Source organism: Rhipicephalus sanguineus, chromosome 7 (assembly GCF_013339695.2).
Source record: "Rhipicephalus sanguineus isolate Rsan-2018 chromosome 7, BIME_Rsan_1.4, whole genome shotgun sequence".
NCBI lineage: Eukaryota > Metazoa > Arthropoda > Arachnida > Ixodida > Ixodidae > Rhipicephalus > Rhipicephalus sanguineus.
In genome coordinates this window covers 151,391,105-151,412,686 of record NC_051182.1, presented here as the reverse complement: position 1 = coordinate 151,412,686, position 21,582 = coordinate 151,391,105, and the positions used below count along the sequence as shown (strand labels likewise).

Sequence of the window (21,582 nt, the reverse complement as noted above, 5' to 3'; positions counted from 1 at the left end):
ATATTCAACATACATGGTGTTGTGTCCAGAAAGTTCAAACGCTCGGTTAAAGACTCGGATCTGAATTTTATACTTTGCTGAAAGGAGTTCAGCAATGCTCTAAATTTAGCTGGATTGTCCTGGCTGTGTGCCTAACTAATAAATATGTCGTCTACGTAAACCAACAGGCGGCCATACTCGTCCAAGACCTACTCACAAGCCACCCCATTGGCCAGGGAAAGGCTCCTGCATTGAAGTCAATATACCAGACGTTCTTGGCATTGGAAAGGTACGGACCATTGGCCTTACACGAGTCTGATACAACGAAGACTGGACTAACTGAAACACCGCTCTAGGGTATCATGTCATTCAATTGGTGTGCATTCTTTTTTTTCTCGTTTCAGTGTCTCGGTTACGATTTGTACTTGTGCAAGGAAGGAGAGGTATAATTATTCTTTTTATTATGCTTATTATTCTTGTTGAGTACCATCCTTCATTTGCATGCCAATTTCGATGACCAGATAAGTAAGTTATCAAAGGAAACGTTTAGCACAAAACGGCTGCATCACTTAAAGAATTAAAGTTCTTTAGCGTTTCCCATTGCCCAAGAAGTTACATAAGTTTAGTACACGTTCATGCAGACATATGGGATGCGTCATTGTGGGCGCTACACGACTAGTAAATTAAGACATACTAATTACACTAATATTTTTGTACATAAATATTGTTACAGCTAATACAGCTAGTAGAAAAGCAAACATTTTTGTGGTCTTGCCTTAAAACAGTGCTTTTCCTTGTGCACATATTCTGGCTGAGCTAGAGCGACTTTAAGCGTGTACTGAGACTAAAATTTTCAGTTGTCGTTTTTTTACGTCACGTGAAAGAATAAATGCTCAAGCTTAGAATAACAGAGAGCTGAGCTCGTTGGTAAGCATTAATTCTAAACAGACAGGGCGTGAAAACACGCACGCAAGAAAGAAGTCACGACACCACAAACTCCGACTAACAACTGAAGAGACGCACAACGGCGGAAAAGAAGGCACGAAAACTTATCTGTCGGCGTTTGTGGTGTCGTGACTTCTTTCTTGTGTCTGTGTTTGCATGCCCTGTCCTTTTAGAACAAATGATCAAGATCCTACGAAATCTACTGGTAAGCGTGAGTGCACTCTGAAAAGTTTATTACCGCATTCTTTTTTTCAAGCTAGTGTCGGTTCTGACTGTAGCCTGACGTAACGACACGGTATGAGCTTCTCGTCACGTGCTCGCGCAAGATATCGTAACCTTTCCACGGCCGCTCCACCGTGTGGCTCCGTTGGTGACGCACAAGCGACCATTTTGAACGTTTCGGTGAAGCACAAGCGGCAATTTCGTGCGTTTTGGTACATGACGTCATCACAACCAGCCATACTTGAGCGTGAAGTCACCAGAATTGACGCTGTAAGCTGACGTCACGGTAGAGTCGATGTCAGTAGGTGCGCCGTGAGAAAATGTTCTATAATATCAAAATACCTTGTCAGCATTTACTGAGCTTCACACCTGCTCAGAGCCGTCTCTGTATAAGGGAGATTTGTATGACGGAATAAACTCAACTTCGAAATTTGGTGCCAGGACCCCTTTAAAACATCGCGGATGAGGAATGAAAGTTGGCGTTGTATTTTCTATTTTTATGTACTTTCCACCCGACAAGAATCTTCTGCAAGGACTGGCACAATTGTTTTCGGTAAGTCTATTTTTTTCGCAGCCAACGCTTTGCCTCTTGTATTCCTTCACCGCTTAATTTTTTCCTTCTGACTAGTACAGGGTAGCAAACCAGAAGTTTCTATTCTGTTTGACCTTATTGTGATTCCCTCATCATTTTGCTCACTCTCTCTCCTTGTTAAGTTCAATCGTTCTACGTTTTAACCGGAAAGAGGAGGAGGGGTAATGCCGCCAGGAAAAATAATCAGGAGCCCTTGTCGTATCTGTCATGGGGGGCCAAGTAAAGCTTCGCGTGTGGGTGCCAGACCTACTATTCTTTCTTTCTTTCTTTCTTTCTTTCTTTCTTTCTTTCTTTCTTTCTTTCTTTCTTTCTTTCTTTCTTTCTTTCTTTCTTTCTTTCTTTCTTTCTTTCTTTCTTTCTTTCTTTCTTCTTTCTTTCTTTTTCTTTCTTTCTTTTTCCTTTTTTTTCTTCTTTCTTCATTCTTTCTTTCTCTTTCTTTCTTTCTTTCTTTCTTCTTTCATTCTTTCTTTTCTCTTTCTTTCTTTCTTATGTTTTCTTTCATTCTTTCTTTTTTATTTTTTCTTTCTTTCGTTCTTTCCTTTTCTTTATTTTTTATTTATTTATTTTTGCTTTCCTTTTTTTTCTTTCGTTTCTTTTATTTCTTTCTTTTTTTTTATTTTTTCTTTCTTTCTTTCTTTTTCTTGCTTTCTTTATCTCTTTTTTTTCTTTTTCTTTCTTTTTCTTTCTTTTCGTTTTTTTTAAGTTCTTTCCTTTTGTCTTTTCTTTTTTCTTTCTTTCTTTCGTTCTTTTTTCTTCTTTCTTCTTTTCTCTTTCTTTCCTTTTTTTTCTTTTTCTTTCTTCTTTCTTCTTTCTTTTCTTTCCTTTTTTCTTTCTTTCTTTTTTTTTCTTTTGCGCCGTTCTTTATTTCTCTATTTCGTATTTCGTTCTTTCTTTCCTTCTTTATTGCGTTCTTTCTTTCCCTTCTTTCGTTCTTTCTTTCTTTCGTTAGTTCTTTCCTTCTTCCTTTGTTTGTCTCATTTTTCTTGCTTTCTTTCTTTCCTTCCTTCTTTCTTTCTTTCTTTCTTTCTTTTTTAATTTATTTATTTATTTCGTCCTCTGAAGCTGTTCCTCTGAAGCTGTTCTCTCCTCGTGAACCTTCCTCTGAAGCTGTTCTCTGCTCGTGCTCCATGCTTTTGGTAGAATTCCCCACATCTTCCTGTCTCATTTGTTTTGGCTGGGCTCTAAGATTATCACGTGCCGGTCCATCCTAGTTTCTTTCTCTTCGATGGAAATATGTGAGTTATAAAAGCTTCACTTATAAATCCTGAGTATCAACATGACAAAATGATACCTTGATGAAGCACATTGTAGAGGGCGACTTGCAATAAGCTTGGCCAGCAGGGGTGTGTCACTAAACCTAAGAACATAGGTGCCATGACCTGGAATCGAACCCATGCCCCTTTTTATGAGCGAGACATCATGTCCGCTGAGACTCCGCAGTTGGAGGCGGACGCGAATGCTCTGGCAAGTACTGATGCGCCAAATTTCGTGAGACGGCTTTCTCGAACGCCTGGAGAGCTATTCTCGAAATGTCCATTTAGTAGACCGTCCCTTTTGGCCGCCGTTGATTGGCCGGAGCTTGACGAGCAGCGCGCCCCCTGTTTCCGGTTCTTTTTCGGCAACGTCATTTGGACCGGACGGAGCTTCCCTAACTCTCGACACAAATGAGAGAAACAGAATGCGCCTCGATATGGCGAACGCAGCCGCCTGATATCCGCTTTTCGCCGCGCGAATCTCGGAGGGCGTGCATACACTGATTCTGCGATAGCGTGAGCCCTTGGATTGGGTTTAACGCGGCCCCCCGTTTAACGCAACTGTGCCATAACATTCATGGCTTGCCGCTTTATGCTGCCACGTAACGTGCTCTGATGACGTCCGGCCCTTGTGGACAAGTCCCTTTGATGGACAGTTCTAGAATAGCCCCCCGACCCTCCGTAAGCAAGGTGGCGGTGCCCTCACAACTCGTACTTTTAGGACATTTTGTACGGATTCGCTACGTACCGTTGCAGTGCATGTCGGACCTTTTCTTGATGCACCTATTGTTGATGCACTTGCAGTGCACAATAAGTGGCTTGCTCTACCGATGGAGTCCGTACGAGGCACTCTTGCTCATCGAAAAGATTTTCTTCGCGTTGCTCAACAAGCTACTGCCATTCGAACCAGAATGTAAGTTTGCCCACCATTTACTACTAGTGTACGGCTATTGGTCTGATCGTCTTTGAGAAATTTGGATACGATTTGCTTCTATAAAATGATTTTACTGAACGTGTATGTGGTATGCTGTCACAGTACCTTAGCGCACTAATGACCGGTATGCTACCCTACGCTGGGGAGTGGGATGGGGAGTGGTAAGATGATTAAAGAAAAAGTGCGAGTGAGAGAAAGAGAGAGAGAGAGAAAGAGAGAGCACAAAAACGTCGTCACAGTCTCCGAGTCATGTGCGGCATACGACATCGCTATCAGTCTATAGCCGCGCGTGGAAGTCTGTTACGCTTAAAATGGTTTTCAAGACAGAGGAATGAAGAAACGCGGGTTAAGGTTGAGGTTAGGTCTATGAAAATTATCGTAAGTGCATGTGACGATTACCTGGCACAAAGACGAAAGGCCGCGCTTATAAAGAGTAATCTTTCGCTTAGGCCCACTCACGGGCTATATTGACGGTTAGCGCTGTCATTGCTGAGCATGCGCAGATGTCTTGCGTGTATAGGCTTTCTTTTCCGCCTCAGTGCGCCTTTTCGGTCCATGTTCCGCGCTTCTCCTGCTTTTAGCATGGTCGGTCGATTCTTCAACGGTACCGCGCGAGAGTCAACTGGCCAGCCGTTCAGCGCCTTCGAACGGAACAAAGCAACGAGATCAGCAAGGGTAGCGCATGCGCATCACGTTCACTCGAAGTGCAATGTCATGATGCTTGGCTCTTCCCACCAGCGCGACACACAGCTTGGCGCGATCTACGCATCTTGCTTCCCGGCTTGTCCTCTTTGCTACATGTGCCCACGTTCGTGGATAGGATTTCTTAAGCAATTTATACAACAGCGAATTGCTCAGTGTCGTTGAAAACTCGCGCCTTTGTCACCCATAATGTCCTTTACCCATACTTCAAGAATGAGCAGCACAAGTTAACATCAGTGGCTGGTGTACAAACAAAACGAAACGGAGGCGGGCAGATCGTGCAGTACACGGCTGCTGAGGCCTAACTGATTAAAGTTTTCGGTGATTATTTCCTTTGCATACAAAGTAGTGTCAACACAAGTCATGGTGTTGGTTTTGGGAGTGATTTAAAAATTATTTGTAGCACTGAAAGCCAGAATTCGCTTTTATCGGCGGGGTTTTTGCCATGTTTACAGCTAACGTCCCTATTTGCGGACACCCATTTTTACCGTTTGAGAAATGAAATATTGTCGGAATGTTTTTTCTTTGGAGCTGTGGAACCACGTGAAGTAAGATTTTGCAAATTGCATCTTTTTTTTTCTGGCGTGCGTCTTTGTTCGGTAGTGAAGAGGTTATGGGAGATAGTAAAATCTGTGTCAGATAGACAGGGAACGTTCCACTAAGTTAATCGCGACAGGGGCAGTGCCATGCCGGTGGGAAGAACCAAGCAGATTAAACTTGCGTTTTGAATGAACTTGATGCGCATGCGCTACACTTGCTGATCTCGTCATTTCGCGACAGAAGGAGCTGACAGGCGGCCTAGTACACGCTAGCGCAGCACTGCTAAAGAAGAGGTCGACTGTGCTTACTAAGTTGTCTGCCCCACACCGAACGTTTTCTGCGTCGATTACCTTGCCTGTTTCAGCGCCTTTTGATCCTTGGTCGATGGCTTCGAAGTATTCAAAGCCAAAGAAGGACGATGAAATATGTGATGGGACAATCAAGATCGGTTTTCCCAACAGCTTCGGAAAGGTAAGCACATAGAAGGGTCAATTATTGGGCTGGTCGATCTTGCATAACTGGCCGAGACAGCTTCTAACTGGCTGCATAACTGCCTGTGACAAACAGGTTATTTTTGTGAATGAAATGACCAGACGCGAGTAGTGAGGTCACGGCCAACGCTGGGAATTTTGAAAGGCCCGGAGAGGACCAGAGATTGTTTCTTGGAATTTGTGGTACGCCCGCGGCTCGTAGCGATGCCGCGTTTGCCATTGTTGATCATGACTGCATTCTGAAGTCGATGGGCGCGTTTACTTGAAATGTTGCAAAAATGATTGGAGGTGGTTTAGGGGCTCTTTAAGCCAGGGAAAGCACAAGGGACTTTATTTGTTCTTTCTTAACTGTTGTGTAAGGATCTTGATCTAAATCGAAATGAATCAATGGGGACGAAAAATTGCCCTGTCAGCGGGAGGCGCTGGCTAGCATTCCCAGGAATTAAGCGAACACAAATGCCCTGCAAAGTGGACGACGGAGCAACCTCTATCTTAGCTCAATTGGTAGATCATCTGACGCGTAATTGGAAGGTTGTGGGTTCTGATCCTACCCACGGAAAGGGTGATTTTTCGTCCACTTTATTTCGTTTCAGTTTAGGTGAGAGTCATCACACTACAGCTTTCCTTGGCATAATTGCCTGTTCGTTAATTTACTTGTGTCTAACAAAGAAACGGGCCCCTCGAACTATTACCCTTCTTTCAGTGGCTGAGACAAAGTTGCGCAAAGATTAAAACAAGTAACTGAAGAATTGAGACGAAGTGAAGCGCTCTTGTTTCCGTTGTTGTGTTATTTGCCATTTCATTCTTTATCTCAGCCATGTAAGCACATCATTTCGAACGAACTCGAAGGTACCACTTAGAAGAACTACTTAGCTGGCTACTTAGCTAAGAACTACTTAGCCTGCTTGATATGCTGGCACCAGTTTTCGGAGTTGTCCATCCACGTTGGTACAGCGGTTGTGGTGATCGGCTGCTGACCCCGAAGGTCGCGGGTTCGATACAGGCCGCGGCGGGTGAATTTCGATGGAGACGAAATGCTAGAGGCCCGCGTACTGTGCGATGTCGGTGCACGTTAACGAACATCAGATGGTTAAAATTTCCGGTGCTCTCAACTACGGCTAGCCTCAGAATCATACCGCCGTTCTGCCACGTAAAACCCCAGGTATTAGTTTTCGGACTTGAGCTCGTTCTCGAGCTGCTTTACAGCGCGGCAAAGAATTGATTGCTTTAACGTGAGGTCACGGATGCAAAGGCTCTGGCGTATGGACCCTGAAATGCTCTTGACGAATTCTTTAAACATCCAGTGGGCCTTTAGCGCATTTCCTTGAAGGGACAATAAACGCAATATACCACTCGGTGCGGACTTTGCAAATACCATTCATGAAACCTCGTAGTGCTTGCTTAGAGCCAAGGAAATGCTTGGTTTCAAAGAAAATCGCGGTTTAGTGGTCCGCATACTGTTAGAGCAATTCAAACCACCCGCCTCTGACATAAGCAATTGCTCCGTGAGCGTCGTGACGTAAGAACTTGCCAACGCCTCTTTTAACGGGCGCTAGGCCAGTACCTTCCGTTATCTGGCAACAATGTACCTCCACTGGAAACGCACGAAGAATACTTCCTGTTATGCTTGCTTGCTGGCCGCTGCTTCTCGCATCGTAATGCGATGTTTTCCGCGGAAGAGATTGATACTCGGACACTGCTGTGTAGTGGCGGGAAGCTGCATGTGATCCGGCCGTCAGTGCGGGAATACGGGCGCCCCATGTGCGCGTGTGTATTTGTGCTGGCACCGTTCAGTGAGCTTCTGTTTGCGCAGCTGGTGCGTCGTGCCGCGGAAACCCATCGACACGATCAACCCATCTATCCCGTGAAATCTTAGTGCGCAGGCTTCACTTGTGTCATACACGTCGGGCCAAAGTTCATCCTCTCCGAGGAGTCGTGCAGAATGCGCCTGACGACTCATTTGGCTCCGAGCCCCGTAGAGGGCCGGTTTGCGAAAACAGGTGTGAGAATGCGACTACACTAGCGGAAACTACCGCTGAGATGCGACCGCTTGAGCGGAGCGCATCCCGGTGAAAAGGGAACTATTGAACCACCCGCGCCGTTCGCCATGGTAACGCCAAGTTCTTACTTCCATGGACCAAAGAGAAACGGGCAAGGAGCATTTTATTACGTCTCGTGATGCACGGAATCTTATTTTTTATTATAAAGAGTTTGAATACTAGCGAATAATTGTATTCCGACTACTCGGGACTCTTGACATAATCGGGCTCATACCTAAATATCCCAACGGTAGCGCATATCGTGTCTTACGCGCACCTTAATTTCTCGTGCAGTAGAGCACTGCTGTTGATAATATTGATGTTCTAGGCGTTCTCAAACATTGACATTTCACTATGACATAAATTGTGATTTGGCTTTAGTGTCCCTCTAAGGTCATTACCAGACCGATTTTGGAGCTCTCCGCAAAGCGTATATTGATTGAAGGGGTACTGACACAAAAATTTTGGCCTTGCGTTTTTTCGCTGCAAGGTGTTCCTGGGGGCCTGTTATTCATAACGCGGCACATAGTTTGCTGCAGCGCGCAACAGATAATTAATTACAGGCTCCTCATTACCGACCAGTGTCAGTTTCGGTTTCAAAAACGACGCGCCTCCGGGTGCAACCGTCACCACCTAGCGAGTGCAGCACTCGATCACGTCAGCACACAGAACTGACTCACTTCCGCACGGTTCGCGAGCAGCCGCCGAGAGGTAGGCTGCTGGAGCGAACGCGGCAAGAAAAGATGGCGGCTATGACGTCAGCATAATTTGTTGCAGCGTGGTCACGTGATGGAAGTAGGAGGTCACCGAGGGTCACCTTCGAGGGTGTCAGTAGCGCGTGGGCGTCGATCGCTCACAAAACTTCAAAATGCATTTAAAATACCTTCCAAGCTATATTCGCTGTTGGTATTTTGCAGATGATATACGCATGTTCCCGGGAATCGATCCCGCAGGTTATCTCGGCCGCTAAATTTTGTGTCAGTACCCCTTCAAGCGAAACTTGTATGAGTTACTGATTTCGGTGACAGCAGCGGCGCAGTTCGCCGAATGCGGGTTATAAAGATATGAGAGCCTGGAAGATGTGTCGGTCATATGCATATTTGCATGCGCCATTTTGCAATAACTGGTGCTTTCTCGATTGTGAGCTTGTCGGCGATCAGCTGTTTCTCGTATGGCATCTGATCTCTATTCGAGGTCACTTGTCATTCGGCATTGCCACATCTCGTTGTTGCCTTCCAGGGTTACATCTCATTGTTTCACGCATGAGCGTCCTTGTTGCCTGTAGCGATAGAATTGTTGCGTGGGCGAAGGTCCAACTCCCGGAAGGGAGGAGGGAAAGAAGTTAGGAGGCAACATTGCGTAACGCGATATAAAGAAAGAATAGTAAGTCAGGCACGAACGCGCCAAGCTTGTTTTGCCCCCGTGTTCCCGTTAGGGAAAGGGCTCCCAATTTCTTATTGTGAGTTTGTAAGCATTCACGTTGCAGCAGGCCACGGCGCAACTCCACAGTGCCTTGCGCGATGCCCGTATGGTAAAGTTGTGTACATTTTCTTTTCTTTTTGCAGTGCTTCGACGACACAGCAAAGCTATGCAAGAAAGGAGAGCTGATCAACGTAAGTTTGCGATGAAGGTGTTTCATTAACCAGTTGTCTAATTACTAGAGGTGGCCATGAATAGAGCTAGGCCTAAGTGACGGTTGCCTTTTGCTACACAAAGTACAGTAAAAAATATAAGAATACAGAAAATAAAAAATAGACACAAAGAACTCTGAAGCAATATTTTCGCAATTAGTTTGGGCAGTAACTATCGTGTGTGCAGTCCTCTACGAAGGGTGGACTGCCACAGACCGCATTTATTTAACTCTTGTCGGGTTGCCAGGATGTATCGTTTCGTTCTGGCGACGGGGCCCACATGATCTCGTATGAGTGCCCATATGGTCTTGTTTGATTGCCCCTGTAACGGCGGTGGCTCTTGGCTCAACGACACTTTAACGCGGCCGGCAACGGGAGCAGACAGCATTTCACGCTTAAAACGAAGAGTAGTTCGGATTTTTCGTTGATCGCGAACGCGCAGTTAAAAGGAGCGAACAGTGGTTTGGAGCATGAGTTCATTTACGTCATCCTTGATTTACATATACTGCCGTCTCATTGCGATATATTGCTAAGGCTAAAACATGTCAACTACCCATGCTAATTTATCAGGTTGTACGGGCACCAGTGTTTTCCTTGTTGCTTACAGCTAAGAAATCCTATGCCAATGATCGTGCCCTAGCTCAAACAGCAAAAAATAATCCTACTCTTTTAAGCTAACGCTCATGTTCGATGCAGTGTTATGAGACGCCAATGCTGAAATGCCATGCTTATTTCTGTGTTCCATTATTTCAAGCTAACGCTCACGTCTGTTGTAATGACAGGAAGCACTACCCCTAATATTTTATGCATGCTAACACTAATGTTCCATGCCAATCTTTGTTTTATTTTGCGCCGACTAATGAAAACCTATTATGCCACATGCTCATGTTCTGTTTAATGCTAAAGATTCACCTATTAAAGTTTTACCTGAAGCTAACAAGGATGGATGGTAATGCTTAATCAGTGGCCGATGTTCTGTGTAATACTAACAAATGGTAATGTTCAGTACAAGTCTACTGCCACAGGGCTCGTGCAGACCGATGCCCAAACCTTGCCATAGTTCGCACTGGTTAATTTTGGGTAGGTGTTGCCACCATTTGCACTAATTATTGTAGACACGGAAGCAAACTAGACGTCATATTTTTTAGCGCAAACAGGAAGAAAAAGAACGAACTGGCTGAGAAGAGAAGAAGACAGTGCACAGGGCAAGCGCTAAACATCAACTGGCTTTATTTAGAAAAAACCACGGAAAAGACAGGTCACCTAAGGCGCATGCGCGCAGTCGTAGCATAGCTAATCGAACATCGACCTGAATAATCTGAACTCGTTGCCGTACAAATGTATCGACGTATCACTAATACACTCTGTGCCCTTGCTCTTAATATGGAAAGCTTCCAGCAACTCCCTTCCCAAGGTATCACCACCCCTACCCAGAATCTTGATCTCGCTTAGCCGCGGTGCACACGTGCAGGCTGCGCAATGAACCGGTAAATGCGCATTACTACCATTTTTCAACGACAACTCATGTTCCCGCGCACGATCGTTGATGCACCTCCCGGTCTGACCTATGTAGGTCTTCCCACATGATAGTGGTATGGCATACACCACGCCTATTGCGCACCTCACGTACGGCCTGGCATGGTTCTTTTTGCATCCATGCTTCTCTTTTTCATCGCATACGCGTGCGCACAGGCCACCCAGTTTCCGAGGGGCGCAGAACACGACAGAAACGCCGTGCTTGCTGGCGACCTTCCTTAAGGTTGTGGGACATCCTGTGGATATATGGTACCACTTCAGGTCCCCGCCTCACTCGTGCGTCACTGGGAATTTTCGGTTTCATGCCTCTCATCTTCAAGATGTTTTGGGAAACTGCACCAACGACCGCGCACGGATAACCAGCTGCCCGTAGCCTTGCTAATTCAACTTGAAAGCTGTCCTGCATAGTGTGCGTACACGACTTCACCAGAGCAGACTCGAGGCAAAGCTTCGCAATACCCCTTTTCACTAGCTTGCCCTGTGCACTGTCTTCTTCTCTTCTCAGCCAGTTCGTACTTTTTCTTCCTGTTTGCGCTAAAAAATATGACGTCTGGGATACAACACCAACTAGCCCAAGAGGAAGTTTTATGGAAGCAAACTACTTTATCTGTTTGGGAATTGTTAACCTATTGTTTCATTTGATGAACTGGTAGCGCAGGACTAACATAGACTCAGCAAAGGACATACCGTGACAAGCGTCTTTAGGTGAAAAGAAAAGCCTCAGATGCCTCATCAAACACGAAAAGTGACCGTAGGCGTCAACAACAGGGTTACAAAAAATCATTAATCTGATGACATCACAGTTAGCCAAAATTTGTGCCATCAAACGATGACGTCATCACGTGACATTGTCGCTTGATCATAGGTGAGCCGATCCCGGAGGCACGTGAGGTGTAGAAATCTTGCGATGGCCTTCGATCCCGGAGGCAGTGACGCAGAAATCTTTCGGCGGCGGGTAGGAGGGGGGATCAACACAATCGATTGAGAAGAAAGAGAAGGTGGCTTTCGTATTCGAGTTATCTTAGGCGAACGCATAAGGGACTCGGTGGGTCTTTAGGGGCGAAGCACCTTAAGAGGTATTCACACGAGGGAGAAATCCGCGGGCGACACGGGGGGGATTGCGGATCACGTGTCCGCGACGTCACGGATTAGTGAGTGGACGCGAACCCCCGCGCCTCCTCGGAGGACACGGGGACCTTTTCCCCGACAGGACGAGCGATCCCCCGTTGATGGGGATATGGCGGAATTTCGGGCTCCTGTTTGGCCTGTTTCACTCCTGTTTCACTTGCTCCTGCAGAGAGCGGCAGTGGGTGTCCAGCCTGCATGCTGGGGTCATCTGCAGCTCGTCGTCAGCAGCTGGTGAAACAGGCTGTACAAGCCACAAGAGTAGTCTGGATAACACTGGTATCCCCCTCCGTTCAGCCCCGTGCGTGTGAGCGGGGACATTTGTGGCGAATTTTCGTCGCGAGCTGACGTCACGAGGCTCCGCCTCTATTCCTCCGAGGATTTGTCCCCCGTGTGAATACCGCTTTGGGGTCTGAGCGTGCATCGTCGTGTCCTGTCGTGACGGTCCATTTGCTTGAGCGCAAGAGACCTCAGCGCTCGCCGTGTGGCGAAGAGAGAGCGAACGGCGCGTATTGACTGGAAACGCTCTTTCTGCGCTGAACGCTGAACTACCAGTTCGCAAGGAACGAGAACGCGCCCTCGCCTGCGAGAGACAATGCCGACGCAGGCAGCGTCTGTCAGGGAGTTGAAAAAAAAATCACAGCATATCCACGGAGTGAATGATGATGAGTGGGCGAAGCTGCGGAGGTTCATCGGTAAACCGTGAATCTTCCGTGAATTCTGCCCAGTACATCATCACCGACGTGAGATCGGGCGCGTTTATACTAAAGGTTCGATGAGTTATGACGACTTGCAGCTCACTTTAATTTTACATGTACGCTGTGAATTTTCATTGTTTAGAAAACCATTGCTTTAGAAAACATCTGGCGTCTTTCGTTAAGCAGCTGGCGTTCTTTCGTTTTGCTTTTACAAAACATCTGGCGTCTTTCGTTGGTTTATTTCATGAATCAACGGCGTTTTGAACAAAATTTTTATTGTTTAATCACGCATAGGAGAAATCTCACCGGGCACTACCTTGGAGGTAAACAATGGCTGCTAATGGGAATGAGAGACAGAAGAAGTCGGCTTTTAGCTAACACTTACACTTCTACTTCTACTAACGTTTCCTACTGGAACATGCCAATGGCTGCTAATGGGGAATGAGAGACAGAAGAATTCGACTTTTAGTTAACGCGCACGCTGCGAATTTTTTATTGTTCAACAACGCACAGGAAAAATCTCCCACCGGCACCACCTTGGAGGTCAAAGCGTAAGACTGGTTACGCGCTAAGACTACTACGACTACGACTACGAGGGACGAACGGGTGCCGCATTAAGGAGCTACGCCCCTAAAAACCGACTACTCGCGCTGCACAATCGTTCACCGGCCACCGCGTATGTAGGCACTGGATCTTGACCTGCAATGTAGTGCTGGTTGTAGATTTCTCTTGTGCGTAGTTCAATAAAGATTCGCAGCGTGCATGTTAACTAAAAGCGGACCGCGGGCCTCTGTGTCTAATCTTTCTTCTGTCTTTCATTGCCCATCCACAGTGATATTGCTGTGGGAGACACCAGCGCAGACTGCATGCTTCGCCCCTCCGCAGGTATCACGTTAGTGGAGCTGAAACACCCTTGCCTACATGCTTTGCCCCTCCCCAAATTTCTGTTGAGTAGACCAGTCGCTATTGTTTGAAAACTTTTCGCGATCGCGATAATAGCAGCAGGTGTTCTGCTCCAAGAAACTTCCGGTTACTACATTTATCGGTCTGTAACACCGAAGCGGCTACCGTGTCCTGAGGTTGTCTCAGAGTAAAAGTATCTTTTCGCATTTTCGGACAAAAGGAGGGCGCACAGAATTGAAGTAACCCTATCATAATTGTGTGCATAATTTAGAAGAATGTTTATTTGAGATATCTGGCTAAAGACGCAGACAAAATTGTCGAACGTCTGCGGGCTACTCGGAAAGGCTGTTATTCCCTGCTATTGCTAGTTTGCTGCGTCGGTAGACAAAACCGGAAGCCGTCCAGGGTCGCTGTTTTCTGAACTTTCTCGGCAAGGGCTTCGTTTCTGTGGAGGATGGCATAATTGCTCAAATTTCGTAATGGCTAAACATGAAGGACACGATAGGTTTCGAAGTACTTCCAGTTAAAAAAGTGAAAAGTATTGTCACCCATCCAACTTGTTGCGTATGTAGGAATTAGCACGCTAGTACCGTCCTCTTTATTTGGTAATATACTTAGTGTACTCTGGGTGCTCTTCAAAGGTAATTTAGTAGTAAATGTATGCTTAGAAGTAAGTGTAAGTAAATGTAGCCTTTAGGACTGTAGTAATAAAGAAAATGAAGAGTGGGAGGTGCATTCGCGGGGTATCCAATGAACAATTTCTCTATACCCTTCTCCTCTGCAGTCTCGTAGTACTTTTGGGTTTGTAGAACTTCACAATGGAGCGTGGCGAGCGTGTTGAAATTTTAAGTGACATGCGCACATGAAATATGTAAACCTATTATAGCCGGATTTCTTTATCAGAAGAAAATATGCAAATTGCAGATAGAAATCCGAATTAAGAACATCGAGAAAGAAGCCGCGAAGCTAAAACCAAGCTGAAACGAAGCTTAAACGCTGAACAAAGCTGAAGATTAAACGAAGCGGAAACGACCACTTCTGTAGCACAAGACAATACTTTTTTTTTTTGTCTGCAACGCGTCAGGCAGTGTTTGTCTTAATGGTGGTAACCTAGAACAGCGGAATGAATACAAAGGGATGTGTACCAAGGATGTCCGAGAGATGGATACCAAGGATGTCAGTGGGTTAGGTGGGGTGATTAAATTAACGAATATGGGTCATAAAATGGAATTGGCTCGCGTAAGACAAGGGTAAACTGGACATCATTGGGAAACGCGTTTGTCCTGCGGGGACAAAAACTCTCAGGATCCCTTATGCATTCGCCTAAGACGACTGGAAGGCGAAAGCCAGCTTATTTTTCTTCTCACTCTATGTATTGTTCCTGCCCCGCCACCCTCCGAAAGCTTTTGTGCACCTAACGTGGTTTCCCACTGCCTCCAGGATCGGAGGCACCTCACCTGATTTTGTATTGCCTCCGTTATCGGCCCGCGGTTTAGGAAGCTATGACGTCATGTGATCACGTCATCATGTGAAATCACTGTGGCGTAATGATAGTTTCATAATGACGTCATCAAATTATGGCAATCTTTGACGTCATCGCGTGTATATTTTTTGCATAATTCATGTTGACGCCGCCACGAGGGGCGCTGGTCAATTTTCGCATTTGATGAGGAATCTGAGGTTTTCGCCTTAATGCGATAGACTGCAGACGATGATGATGGTGAAAATGGTACGATACTGCCTCAGCGTACTTTGCTTGTTTCCTTTGCAGGAGTCTGTGATCTCATCTCTCGTAGATTTCCTTCTGGTAAGGATCGATATCCGACTGATTTCTATTGCTAAGTAGGGCCGGTAGTTCAACAGATGATATCACTCTCGTGGGCTTACGCAGTCCCTGAACAACATATGTCATCTTTCAGGGGAAGATGAAAGCTTGATGATATGAAATATTCTTGAGCCCGGGGCGTCGCGGGGACCAAGGTTTCAACAAGCGGTCCTGTCTTCTTCAAGGCAGCAACTTCCCCCTTCCTATTCCCCCAGTTGCAGCGTTGAAGAAGCTACGATCCCATGTCAAAACCTTGGCTCCATCGGCACCCTGTGTTCAAGGATTCTTTCATCTCATCAACTGTTCATGTATTTTCCTTTCCTTTATTAGGCGCGCAACGTATACTTCCCGGGCTGGGATGGAGTGAGTGTAATCAGAGGGAAAAAGCATTCTTGAAAGAAAAGTTGCAAGCTCCAAATGTCAAAGTATGTAGTATAGGCAACAAAATCAATGAGAACCTTTTGTTTGGTTACGACATAAACCCCCAAAAGGTGCGGTTTTACGGAGTATTTCCTATGAGCCTGATGGGAAGTTGTCACTTGCTGCGCTGGTTGTTTCATCGACTGCTTGCAGTTACATCCTACTGTCATGAACTATCAATGAGTTGATACAGAGTGTCAATGCGGGCTTGTTGGTACATACTGATAAATAGCGCTACAACGGGACAAAGAAAGAAGGGACAGGACCAAGCGCTGACTGACAACGAGTTTTTATTTCGCCGCAGCGGAATCTATACTGTCGGGAAAACGAATTCAATGAACAAAATATACTGATGATAGCCTTCTTACTAGTACATGCGCGAAGATTACATTCAATGGTCTAGATAATCATGCTCTTTCTTGAGCAGGTCTATAGAAGCCATGCTAACAGTTGATTCATTGCGCGTGTGGATCACGTGAGCCTCATAGATATCCCTGGTGCACTGGTTCTTGTCTTTTGAGTATTTTTGTTTGGCCGAAGCGTGGCGTGCACCCGCATTTCATGGAATGTTGGGCAAGGTTGCTGCCTATTCCTGTTTTCATTGTGCACGCATGCTCCCGCAACGGGTCGTTTAGGCGACGGCCCGTTTGCCCAGTGTAAGATTTTCCACAAGACAGTGGTTGAACGTAATTACATGTAGTTAAATGTAATGCTAGCGAATATATCTCGCATTTACCGCTCGATCACCCCCAAATTTTGGTTGCCTGCACATACATGAAACTCTATGTTGCAGTGTCTTGTAGAGTACGTGTTGAACTCAAGCCCGGCAGAGATATCTCGAGACACCCTTTGTAACGTCATCCGAGGAGCGTTTGCCATCTTGCCCGACAGCATGACAGATATTGGCGACCAGTACCTGAGCCTTGGGTCATGTGAGTTCTGTTCCTGTGTCCAGGATTGAGAAGGTTTAAAAATAACTATAGAAAGTCACGGTTTCGCCACAAGACGAAGCAATGAATGCGACAGCAACAAATTGGAACGTTATCATGGGCATGTCATTGGCACCCCCAGCCGACGTCTATAAATGCTATGCAAAATATTTAGCGTATAAACTTCGAAACATATGTTCGCTTACTAACTAAATTAACAACCATAGGTGAGTGTGCACAGGCAAACGTGACCGTCAATGACAGGAGAGAGCCGCGGACACTCAGTTTCAAAACAGTGTCGCTGCAGCTAGGTTCGAGCTGTCTCTCGCTTCAACGCTGACAGAACATGCATAACCAATTCCAACTTGCCCAGGCATCAATTCTTCTGCTGACAGAGATGTGAGAACACATCACGTACAAAGATATCCTATCACGATAGGGCGCGCGTGACTGCATTGGGCAGCTCAACGTCCGCAGTAGGTGGAACGAACGACTGGCCGCAGATGGTACCCGAACCAGAGTCTTCGCAGGTTGGTTCGTATCTCTCCTGCGGGTAATTGTGTGTTCTTCCAGTAGCATTTATAACACGACAGAGATATAGGGTACCAATTCTTGCCGTATAACATGGTGGCTTGGTGAATTTTCGTATTGTATTTGCTCTATTTTTGCAAATAAGTTCTGCGGAATCCCGCAAGATGGTGGAATGGTTAAGAAAGGGCCATTCACAACCTCCCGTTTAAATCGCGAAACCACAAAGAAATCAATTCGAGTTGTCGATTAATTCGCATTCGTGCTGCCACTTGCTAGCTATTCACTGTTCATAAATTGCACTGCTCCAATACACTTTTAGGACACGGTGTTATTTGAAACTTCTTTCCGTGCAACACCTTTTGTACGCTTGTAGAGGAGGCCTTGAGTATTTTTCGGAATGTATGAGCATTACGCCCATTTGTAATAAATTGCATGAAAGAAAAAAATTCTTCGTTAGCTCAATTGGTAAAGCGTTCACCCCCGAAATACGTTAGTCCCAGGTTCGATCCCAAGACCAGGACGAATTTTTCGGCAACTAAGACGATTTCTATCGGAGAAATCCGCATGGATGTCCTTGTGGCTTTGTGCTAAAAAGGGGTGGTTGTCGATGTCCCCCCCCCCCTTTTTTTGCTTTTTTTTGACACGCGCGTGTACGAGCGTACTGTATAGGTGGTTTCATTTATGCATTGTTCATAGCAAGAGCTGCGTCCGTCTTCCCTTATGCTGCATAACTTTCTTTTCATGCTACTTCGAACGCATTGAACCTAAGGGACTCATTAACGTGTTCGATTCCACTCGTGTTACGCGGTATTTCGAAAAATCCACCCTGAGCAATATGTGGAATCGACTTACAAGGATCGTACGTCAAATCATCCGCACACTGTTGTTCTCTTCATATTCGCAGGTCGATGAGGTCGACAAACATGTCATCATTCAACTACAGGATGCAATTCGATGCGAAATGGGCACTAACAGCGATCGTCAATTCTTTCGTTTCAATAATGGCGGCGCAGAATGCAGACAAATCGAATAAAGTCGAGATCTTGTACCATGAATGGCCATGTTTTATTCCTAGTTAAACGAGTGTATAAATTGACCTTAGCAACAAGTCTATCAATAGCAAATATTTTCGCCCCATGGGCTACAGAACATTTTCAAAACATTGCTTCGTCACACTAGTGCAATGTTTTTAGGAATAAAAAATATCAGAGGTAGTATATTGGATAAAAATTCTGTTAGCATTACTATCAACCGGTATTCTTGCCTTCATGTTTCGTGTAGTGTCGTGTTTGTGCAGAATTTTTTTTTGTATGGAATCATAGCTGTTGCAGTTAGTGTGGAACTTACGAAACAATTTGCAAGTGACTTATGATCCGCTGTGACAAAATGTTAGCGAAGACTTTTATAACGTGTGCACATTTCATTTGTGCGAATATTTCTCTTAAGTGCGCAGCATTTTAGGGGCCCGGGCTGTAGTATGCTGTCGTATGCCGTCATCGTATGCTGTCGTCTCATGTCGCTTGGCGTAGGTCAAGCAAAACCGCGTATAGCATAGTCATCTGTGGTGCAGCCATACATGCATAACAAGGGGGTGGGGAAGGGAAGTCAGGCTGCGGAGAAGCAGTATGAGGGTGAAGAGGACGGAAAGGAGGAAGGGAGAGGGTAAAGCCAGCATAGTCATGAATGGCTTCACGCAGGCAATACCGTGTATAGCATAGCTGTGTACAGCAAGGGGGCGGGAAAGGGAAGAGAGTGTTAGGAGGAGTGAAGTAGGGTGAGGAGGATGGAAATGGAGAATGGAGAGTGGAAAGCATAGCATAGTCATGTATGGCGATAGGCAGGCAGAACCAAGTATTAGACCCGAGAACGAATACTGGCGGCGCAGCAGTCTCGGCGATGTGACGTCACGCCAAGGACTCGCCTTCTCCGCGGCCGAGGATCGCCATTTTCTGCACCCGCCATGTACCCGCTCCTTCACGATACTTACCTACGATACCTACCTATGGAGGAGAAACGTTCAGGCTTACAAAGAGGGTTCAACCTAAGCTGCAAGACCGTGGCCACCCGGGAAATTTTTTCTGCCATGGTACACAGAGCACAAAATGACACTCGACCACACTTACCTGCCCTGGACCCTACGTAGGATCAAGGGCGTGCCCCCTCCCCCCCCCCCTTCTTCCCCCGAAAAAATTTCTGCCTACGCCATTGGATAGCAATAAGTTTTGCAATGAACCTCAACTTGTTTTTGTAGCGAAATGAAGCCCCGAAATTATTGCAAGGAAAATATGAATCTAAACATGACGAATGAGCGAGTACACAAGAAAAACTAACACAACGGCGGCAGCGGTATTCTCGGGCGGGCGCTTTCGAGATATATTTCGATACTCGATACTACATGCCTCTGTGTAACTGTGCGCGGGGCTTGACACACCAGCAAAAATGCTGTCCGCAGATACGCACAAGCGTCCGATGCAAATAACACATGTGTAGGCAAAACCGTCGTATCTCGTAAAGGAATCGCCCGTGAAAAACGCTACCTAATAATGTAAGCATGGTTTACGTTTCAAAGCAACGATATGATTACGAGGCATTGTATCGAATAATTTTGACCACCTGACATTCTTAACGTGCTGTTGTATCTAAGCACATGCATGTTCTTACTGTTCACCTCGTCGGAATGCGGCTGCCGTGGCTGAGAATCAAACACATCCTCGAGGTTAGCAGCGCGACACAACAACAAACCTGATCCCTCCTTTCAAGAAGAAGCGTGGGCACCGTTGGCGAATGTACTTAAAAAATTTAAAATTTCTATTCTTTTTACTACGGAACATTATTGATGCTGTTTTCATCATTAATTTGAATCTCGAAACGAGCAAAAAGCGAGCGCAAACAGCGGAACAGCGTACGAAGCGAGTGCATGCCAAGTAGGCGCGCCACGGCGGGCGTCTATGAGTCCGTGCCGTGACGTCAACCAGGCCCCCCGCCACGCGGCGCCTCCTAAACTTCTCGGGGCTAATAGCCCTGGCAACGCGCAGTAGCCCTGGCGTCTCCCCGTAACAATATTGTTACTATAGGTTGGTAAGAATATTGGAGCTCACTCAGACCCACTCAAGAAATTCTCTGAAAGCTAATTCGGACTCGCTCACCAATATTTCCCTAAACCGTACTCACTCGAACTCAGGCTCGCTGATCTTTTTCTCAACCAAAGCCACTCGGACTCAAGCTCACCAACATATTACGCAGCCGGACTCACTCAGACTCACGGCTTCACCTGAGTCTGAGTGAGTCGATTCATGATTCTGTTAGCGTAAAATTAGCTTTTTTGATCATGGTGCCAGAGCTCTTTAACGTCATTATTTCACATATTCGGTGCTCTACGATACGCCTTTTGATCTTGTACCTTCAAATATGAGTTATCACTGGTTTCAATGTAGTAGGAACCTTTTTACGAGATACGCGGCTCACACGAGATATTTTTTATCAAGAACTTCCCGTGAAAGAGTTCGCGGGGGGAAGGTCAGGTCCCCCCTCCACCACAACTCACGCCACTGATCAATAATTATTGAGCTGGCGCATCAACGCTAGTGCCTTATGATATGTGTGAATACACTTGAGTATAGACGTAATCCGATATAAGGCTGATAGTAATGCTGAAGTTGAGTACATAGGACCATAGGTTGGCAATGAAAGGCGGCTTTCACTCAGACTCAGACGAAAATATATTTTGCGCTTAGGGCTCACTCGGACTCAGACTCACCAATATTTTCCCCAACCGAACTCACTCGGACTCAGAATCACTAGAATTTTGCTCAACAGGACTCGCTCGGGCTCAAACTCACAAAAAATATTACTCACACGGACTCACTCAGACTCTCGGCCCGGTGTGAGTCTGAGTGAGTTTGAGTGAGCCGACTCATGAGTGTATTTGCCGACCTATGATTGTGACACTATAGACACTTTTCTGATTTGCTCAACGAGAATAATTAAAAATAACCAAGGCGCTTTATCTTGAGCATTATAAAACAATATAAAGCATAATGTCTTATTGCGTTCAGGCACGATATTTCGCCACATGTACCTAACAGTAACATTAGCAAAACAATATTAAGGTAGCTTCTCACTTGTGGTGCCAAGGAAGTGCGGAGCTGAGTGGCCTTCTTTTAGGGGTGAAGCACCTTAGGGCCGAGCCTTGTACCCCCCGCGTCTAGCGTAGCTGTGGTTTACACGGAGTCCGCTAGGGGCGCTGCGGCAGCAGCGCTCGCGCCCGGCGCGTGCTCTGGTTTGAAT

At 46.0% G+C, this 21,582-nt stretch overlaps 1 protein-coding gene across 2 annotated transcripts; it reads left to right on the top strand.

The window, feature by feature from the left end:
• The first annotated feature begins 5,408 nt into the window (after positions 1–5,408).
• On the top strand, positions 5,409–18,344 carry LOC119400945 (uncharacterized). 2 transcript variants are annotated; one of them, XM_037667824.2, is made up of 5 exons: positions 5,409–5,638; positions 9,263–9,310; positions 15,362–15,397; positions 16,629–16,767; positions 18,200–18,344. In XM_037667824.2, exons 1-5 carry the CDS (start codon positions 5,552–5,554, stop codon positions 18,205–18,207), a joined length of 318 nt encoding a protein of 105 aa, XP_037523752.1. In that variant the 5' UTR covers positions 5,409–5,551; the 3' UTR covers positions 18,208–18,344. The 2 variants fall into 2 exon arrangements, with proteins under 2 accessions (XP_037523752.1, XP_037523753.1); XM_037667825.2 differs by lacking the exon at positions 15,362–15,397.
• The last annotated feature ends 3,238 nt before the right edge of the window (positions 18,345–21,582 follow it).

What these genes read in the sequence shown, in the direction of transcription:
- LOC119400945 (XM_037667824.2), top strand. Translation starts at nt 5,552, where the DNA reads ATGGCTTCGAAGTATTCAAAGCCAAAGAAGGACGATGAAATATGTGAT. An exon ending in TTCCCAACAGCTTCGGAAAG is followed by an intron (nt 5,639 to 9,262) that starts GTAAGCACATAG and finishes TTCTTTTTGCAG; the next exon opens with TGCTTCGACGACACAGCAAA. An exon ending in AGAAAGGAGAGCTGATCAAC is followed by an intron (nt 9,311 to 15,361) that starts GTAAGTTTGCGA and finishes TTTCCTTTGCAG; the next exon opens with GAGTCTGTGATCTCATCTCT.